Raw genomic sequence first — 6759 nt, 5'->3', positions numbered from 1 at the left:
TATTAATTATTATTTCCGTTATATACTAAAAGAAAAAAAAAGAAAGAAACTTGCTATTTTTATGCATACAGTTTGTGCGGTTCTGCTAAGATTATCTTTATATTCCTGTTAATATCGATTAACACTTAAAATGAGTAATTGATTAGGAACATGATAGGTACCTGCCTCTGTTATCTCATAGCTATTTTTATTAGAATATTATTGACCTTTATTCAAATTATTTTAATTTTAATCTGCAAACTTGTAACCGAAGTGAATTAAGTATTCGATTTCAAAATAAATTATTAATAAAAATAGAGGTTTCGAAATTACAGAATAAAAAATATCGTTTGTCAACGAAAGGTCTAATGATCTCATCGACATACTTAACATTGATTTGCATAATGTGTACATGTTTTCAAATTGTATTTACTAAAATACATTTGTATGTTTCAATAACGACCTTCGCATATTCCTGTATATTAATTTTTACGGAAAAAAAATAATTTTTAGTCAGTTGCTTTTTTTTGTAATGAAAAGCCAGGAATATCGTTAATTTGAGCGATTAATTTAATTAGAGAATTTTTGAAAAATCTCATTTACAAAAATGAATAATTGACCTTGACATGAAATTGCCCTACAGTACGTTGCAAACATAATTAAACTCGACAGGTACTGTATTTTTTTTATAGAAGAGAACGTTGTAGACGACCGTAATTTTCGCAAGTGACTGTACATATATAATTTATCTGTTCCATTTTTTTGGATGTAGATGTTTTGTGTTAAAATTAATGTTTCATTAATTTCTATAAATGCTGTAGAGTGGCTGACACCATCACTATCTTTAGGTGATACTACATATTTTCTGAAAATAAATATACATTTGCAAACACCGAATCGATAAATGGATTAGATTTTTATGTTAGCTATTTATACTGGAAAAAAGTAAAATAGAAAAACGTAAATCTTATCTATTATTTAACCGATATGTGGGATATTATTTTGTTTCCTAAATTTAAACAACTTTTTTTTTGTAGGATACGTAGACAACTGTCGACTTCGCTAACTCACCATCGACAAGTCAGGGGTGGATTTTTAAGTTCAGAAGAACTTTATCATCAGCAAGGAGATCCTCAAGGCGAAGAAAAATGCTTGATAATGTGAAATTAGCATTAGTTTAGGTTTTTTCTTCTACTTATTAGACACTGACAAACTGCCTATTTCATAATAAGGTTACTCTTATCGCGTATTATTGTAAATTTATAATAAAAAAAAAAAAAAAAAAGAGTTTAAAAACTAGAATATAATGAATGAAAAGGAAATCAGAGAATTATTATACTTGACTAACTTTGTATTCATTTGAATATATANTACTAAAAACAATAATACTATTTTCCTCCATCTATCTAAAAGTAGACAGTAGAAGATTTTACTTATTTACATAATGATCATCAACTAATAGCCTTTCGAATACTCTTTTGAGGTTATCTAACACCTTTATATAAAAGTTACTTTGTTAAGGGTACATAAATAGTTTAACCCCTTTAGTACTGATTGTATATTAAATTTATCCTGATTTCAGTCCCTAAGGCTAAATAAATCTTAAAAAATAAGCTAGATATCTCAACATCGTATTCTATACATGCTCAAGTGACATGACAATCCCTAAAGAGGATAAAAATAATAAAGTGAAGGTCTAACCAGAGTTCTTATTGTATAAGGACCCTTAAATCCAGTAGAGTTTCCTCTGATACAAACCAATCGAGCCTAGAGGCGCTTTTGCACATGAAGTCAATGTGAACGTTAGACTATAGTCTTTGACCAAGAATAACTTGCTTTTTTTTGCAAGAAAAGCTTCAAAAATATATTGATATTACACAATCAGATTTGATTTAGCCTTAGAGTAGTCATATTGTTCTGAAATAATTTGATTCTCAAGTAACAAAGCCAGTTTTTCAGCTATAATACACTCAAGAGCACTTAAAATAGAAATAGGCCTATAATTAGGAATACAGTATTTAATCCCTGCTTGGGATATATTAGTTTAATAAAACTAGCCTTCCCAGATGAAGGAAGATGCCCAGATGCTAGTACAAACTTTTACCTGTTACGTTGTAAGTCCATAGGTCCATTATTACCTCCGTACACTGTTTTAACGTAATAAAATCCAGGTACTGTAACCGGCGTTTTGATGTCTCGAACCTAATGCAAGCCAGAAAGACAATGCACGCGTATTTTCGAGCCAAATCTTCATGTAAATAGAACAGCTTTTGAATATTCTGCACAATCGGTCCGGGCATTTCTTCAACCGATTTAAAAATCCTTTTAATATTATCAAACTGTCTTCTAAATTAAAAAATAACAATGTTAATAATAAATATGATACTTAGTCAGTCAATTTAAAAAGCATACCGACAAGATTTCAATGGAACGCCAGTTTTCTCTGCAACTTCATCCAAATCTTTTCGATGTTTTGAAGACAACTTTTTCCCCAAAAGCTCGCGAACGACGTTATCGTCAATGGCATAATAGCTTGAAAATTGTTTTTGTATAAACCACAGTCTTAATAGATATATGGTATGTGTATGCACCTCTCAATTAGAAACTGCCTGGTGTCAGGGTCAATTTGAAAAGCCAATTGTTCTTGCAATTTATTAGGGTTTGTAAGAAGCTTCTCCAAGAGGGAATAAGTACGATAATGATCTAAAACGTCGCTGGCAATTAATTCCAGGGATGCTCCTGTCTTTTGACCAAGACCTCTTTGGTTTAATGTAGATACTGCTTCAGAGGCTGCGAAAAGCAACACAAATAGTAATAGGGGTTAAAATCACCTCTTTGTAGGAAGGGAGTAATTCTTATAGTATACATTGTAATATTTAGGATAAGAACACTTCAAAATCTGAATTTTATCACCTATGTTCTCTAGTTGACCAAATGATAATTAAAATAAAACAGACTGTTACCTGAAAACCCTTGTATCCATAACTCAAGTATTTCGGGATCAACAAGAGTATAATTGGTAATGAAGACATCAACTTCCGTACACATTTCTTAAATTAAATAAGAATTTTTAATGAGAAGGTAGGATACGAATCTTAAATTTGAGGTTAGATAAGTATGGTTATGTAAAGAAAACGTCAGTTATGATGGTAACTAACGAATCGAACAAAGTAACTTCAGCAATATCCTTTAAATTACTCGAAGATGCTGAATGCTTTTTTAACGAAAATAAATCATGTAAGTTTTCAGAAAATCATTTAAATATATCTAAATAAGTTTCTCTTATCTTTCTTAAGTTTCAGATGAGATATTACAATCTCTGTATTCTATCTTTGGGATGACATTTACTAAAGCGCTTGAATTATTAGATAATAGTCGATTTGTCGTTTATAAAACCGATGATAACTCCAGAAACATTATGAAAATTGAAAAAAATAAAGATCAACAAAACTTTATATTTTCTGACATTAATTTTTGTCATTGTAATACATTTAAACTACGTGTTTTAGATTCGCAAACATCTCTACTTTGTGAGCATGTACTTGCCGCAAAATTATCTCGAATTGTAAGAAATTTTAGAATAGAGCAAGTTAGTAAAGGTGATTTAAAGAATCTCTTGAATGAACAAATATTTAGTGTAATATATGATAAATAATATTATATTACATAAATTTTCTTTTATTTTTTTATTATAGTGAATATTGTGCATGGTGCTGCCATCTGTGTTAAATGATGTTACTTCACGCCAAAAATTACGAAAATGTCGAATTTTCTCATAGAAAACTGTCAGTTGGAACCCCACCTATTCCTTGAATAAATCCGTTAATAAAAGAATAATATTGCTGGGTTGTGGTGTGTTTGATAGGCGTGTGTACGTATGCAATTTAATGGTTTAGTGTGTATACATCATCACCGAAAATAGTCTGTTACCTAAAGACCTCGACCGCGTTTCGTTAAGCGTCGCGTCGCCGCGTTTGTCCATTCTTGTTTGCGACTCTCTAAGAGTTAACTGTGTGTGAACTAGAAAAAATTCGAGAGCACCAGTGAAGTGCAGCAATCGTTCGTCTGAAATTCAAATCGTTAATCAAAATGACATCGAGAACGAAAAAAGGCTCGACACCTGTGTCTCAAACGACGCCTTCCAGCGGCCGTCCTTCTAGCCCATTGAGCCCTACAAGGGTTTCCCGTTTACAAGAAAAGGCAGAATTACAAAACTTAAACGATCGATTGGCCACCTACATTGACAAGGTACGTTATTTAGAAGCGGAAAATAGCCGGCTTTCACGGGAGGTACAATCCACGCAAGAAACAGTTACGCGGGAAATTCAAAATATTAAGTCCATGTACGATCATGAATTATCTGACGCACGAAAATTGTTAGATGAAACTCATCGTGAAAAGGCTCGCTTAGAAATCGACACCAAACGTTTGTGGGACGAAAACGAAGAATTAAAAGAAACGCTTGCTAAAAAAAGTAAAGATCTTGCTCTAGCGGATAATTCTGTTCGCGTTTTAGAGACTCGTAACAACGACTTAACACTAAAATATAATCAAGCCCAAAATGATGCTAAAAAGGCAATGAGTGAACTGCGTGACCTTGAGAAAGAACGGGATAAGCTTAAAAAACAAATCGAGGAACTTCGCAAGCAATTGGAAGAGGAATCACTTGCTAGAGTAGACGTAGAAAACAATAATCAAAGTTTACGCGAAGAGTTGTCCTTCAAAGACCAAATTTACCAACAACAGCTGACGGAGACTCGTACCAAACGTCAAATAGAGATAAGCGAAATCGATGGTAGATTAGCTGAACAGTACGAAGCTAAATTGCAACAAGCATTGCAGGAATTGCGAGATCAATATGAAACCCAAATGGCCAATAACAGGCAAGAAATCGAACTGTTGTACGAAAGTAAAATTAAAAATTTGCAAAGTGCAGCTAACCGCAATACTGGCGCCGCTTCTGCTGCTCTTGATGAACTCCGTCAAACACGAGTACGTATCGATTCCCTTAATAATCGAATAACCGAATTAGAAAATCAAAATTCGGCTCTAGCAAGTCGCGCTAGGGACCTGGAGAAGCAGCTAGAGAATGAGCGTATTCGTCATGCTGAAGATCTCGCCCTCTTGGAGGACGAATTGGCACGTTTACGAGACGAAATGGCTCAGCAATTGCAAGAGTATCAGGATCTCATGGACATAAAAGTGTCTTTGGACTTGGAAATAGCTGCATATCGTAAGCTTCTGGAATCAGAAGAAGCGCGACTCAACATCAGCGGGAATGCTGCAGCTGAACTGCAGCGATCAGTTCGAGGAAGCTCGACATCCTCGCAAAAACGTTCGACACCCTTAAGATCATCGGCTGGTGTTGGTTCAAAACGCAAACGTACCCTAATGGAGGAAAGCCAAGAACACAGTATGGCTGATTACAGTGTATCAAACTCTTCAAAGGGCGATGTTGAAATATCGGAAGCCGACGCCGAAGGGAAATTTGTCAAAATTCACAATAAATCCAACAAGGAAATATCACTAAGTGGCTGGCAGATTGTCAGGAAAGCAGGAGAACTGGAAACTGTACACAAATTCAATCGTGGTGCAAAGATCGAACCCAAAGGCGAAATCACCATTTGGTCGTCAGATATCGGCAAGGATCACGAACCCCCATACAACGTGGTGCTTAAGGGACAGAAATGGTTTGTCGGGGACAATATGACAACGAAAATAATTAATAGTAATGGAGAAGAAGTGGCTATATCAGAAAGGTGGGTTAGCAGTACTTCAAATAGTTTGACCCGTTGGAGGTGGTAAAAAACTGACAATAGGGTTGGATGATGAAGTTCTGCCTTCACTATTCTAAACTGTTCTATTTTGTTTAGTAGTTAATGTTATGTTTCACCTTGATATGTTATTTTGGTAGGTTTTTGTGTGGGGCCAAAGGGGTTCATTTTCTCATTTAAAAGTTTCCTTTTAACATGCATTTGGTAAAGATATTACAAAAACAAATACCGTTCTGTGAATTAGTTGTCTACAAACGAAAAACCCACAAAATGTAAATAATTGAGTCTAATTTATTTAGCTTTTTTTTTTGTTTTCAAAGTGCATTTATATTATGAAAAGCAGAGTCTGTTCGTTTTTTTGGTAGAAATATACCTAGATACTGAGAAGACTTTTTTTTAATCATGAACCGATAATAGGTAATGTTACATTTTTTCTTTATACTACTGTACATCCTTGAAAGCTCATTCCATGGTCGTACTGTTACGTCATCGTTCTTTTTTGGAAACAAATGTATGACATCATCACCGAAATACAAATAGAGCTAATGGATAACTGATTTCCAATCCAGAAAGCCTATTTTCTTTTTTAATATCCCACTTTTCAGGCACATTTTTGTGTCTATTTATTATTTTTTTTTACTCTTAAAAACAAGTCTAAGGGAGATCATAAAGATTTATTATTTATCAGTAATTATCTCTTAGATATAAAATGCCAAGTTACGTTTATAAAATTGAATAATTTATAGTATGCCCAAGTACATTTGAAAGAAATAAATAGGTAGACGTCCTATTATATACAATGAAATGTGTATACATAGATTGTTTTACCATATGTAAAATGTGTTTAAGATAAAAGTGTATGTACAGTTACACGCAGAAATAACGAAACAGTTTGCGACACATTCTTTGGTTAAATCAGTGAAATTTTTGAGTCACTGTTTCTATATTTTTGTTGGAATGTAGGTATGTATACATTATATACATACACACATATGATAGTATGTGA

The 6759-nt window shown here is 33.5% G+C and overlaps 2 protein-coding genes across 2 annotated transcripts in view; one reads left to right on the top strand and one right to left on the bottom strand.

Annotated features, from left to right (window-relative positions):
• Positions 1 to 1373: 1373 nt before the first annotated feature.
• On the bottom strand, positions 1374 to 3211 carry LOC112904100 (acidic fibroblast growth factor intracellular-binding protein-like). The gene is made up of 4 exons (XM_025973341.1): positions 2943 to 3211; positions 2571 to 2769; positions 2392 to 2511; positions 1374 to 2325 (listed from the first exon to the last, which is right to left on the bottom strand). Exons 1-4 carry the CDS (start codon positions 3025 to 3027, stop codon positions 2067 to 2069), a joined length of 663 nt encoding a protein of 220 aa, XP_025829126.1. The 5' UTR covers positions 3028 to 3211; the 3' UTR covers positions 1374 to 2066.
• Positions 3212 to 3720: 509 nt separating this feature from the next.
• The window catches only part of LOC112904098 (lamin Dm0-like), a 4858-nt gene continuing 1819 nt past the window's right edge, over positions 3721 to 6759 (top strand). Inside the window, exon 1 of the mRNA XM_025973338.1 lies at positions 3721 to 5738. Coding sequence (XP_025829123.1) covers positions 4069 to 5738 — 1670 coding nt within the window. The 5' untranslated portion in view covers positions 3721 to 4068. The remainder of the gene's footprint in view (positions 5739 to 6759) is intronic.

Source organism: Agrilus planipennis, unplaced genomic scaffold (genome assembly GCF_000699045.2).
Source record: "Agrilus planipennis isolate EAB-ADULT unplaced genomic scaffold, Apla_2.0 scaffold162, whole genome shotgun sequence".
In the NCBI taxonomy this organism is placed as follows: Eukaryota; Metazoa; Arthropoda; class Insecta; order Coleoptera; family Buprestidae; genus Agrilus; species Agrilus planipennis.
Note: the sequence above shows the minus strand (reverse complement) of the source record. Positions and strands in the feature narration are given on the sequence as shown.

What these genes read in the sequence shown, in the direction of transcription:
- LOC112904100 (XM_025973341.1), bottom strand. Translation starts at nt 3,027, where the DNA reads ATGTGTACGGAAGTTGATGTCTTCATTACCAATTATACTCTTGTTGAT. An exon ending in AGGCAGTTTCTAATTGAGAG is followed by an intron (nt 2,512 to 2,570) that starts GTGCATACACAT and finishes ACAATTTTCAAG; the next exon opens with CTATTATGCCATTGACGATA. An exon ending in GTTCCATTGAAATCTTGTCG is followed by an intron (nt 2,326 to 2,391) that starts GTATGCTTTTTA and finishes TTTTTAATTTAG; the next exon opens with AAGACAGTTTGATAATATTA.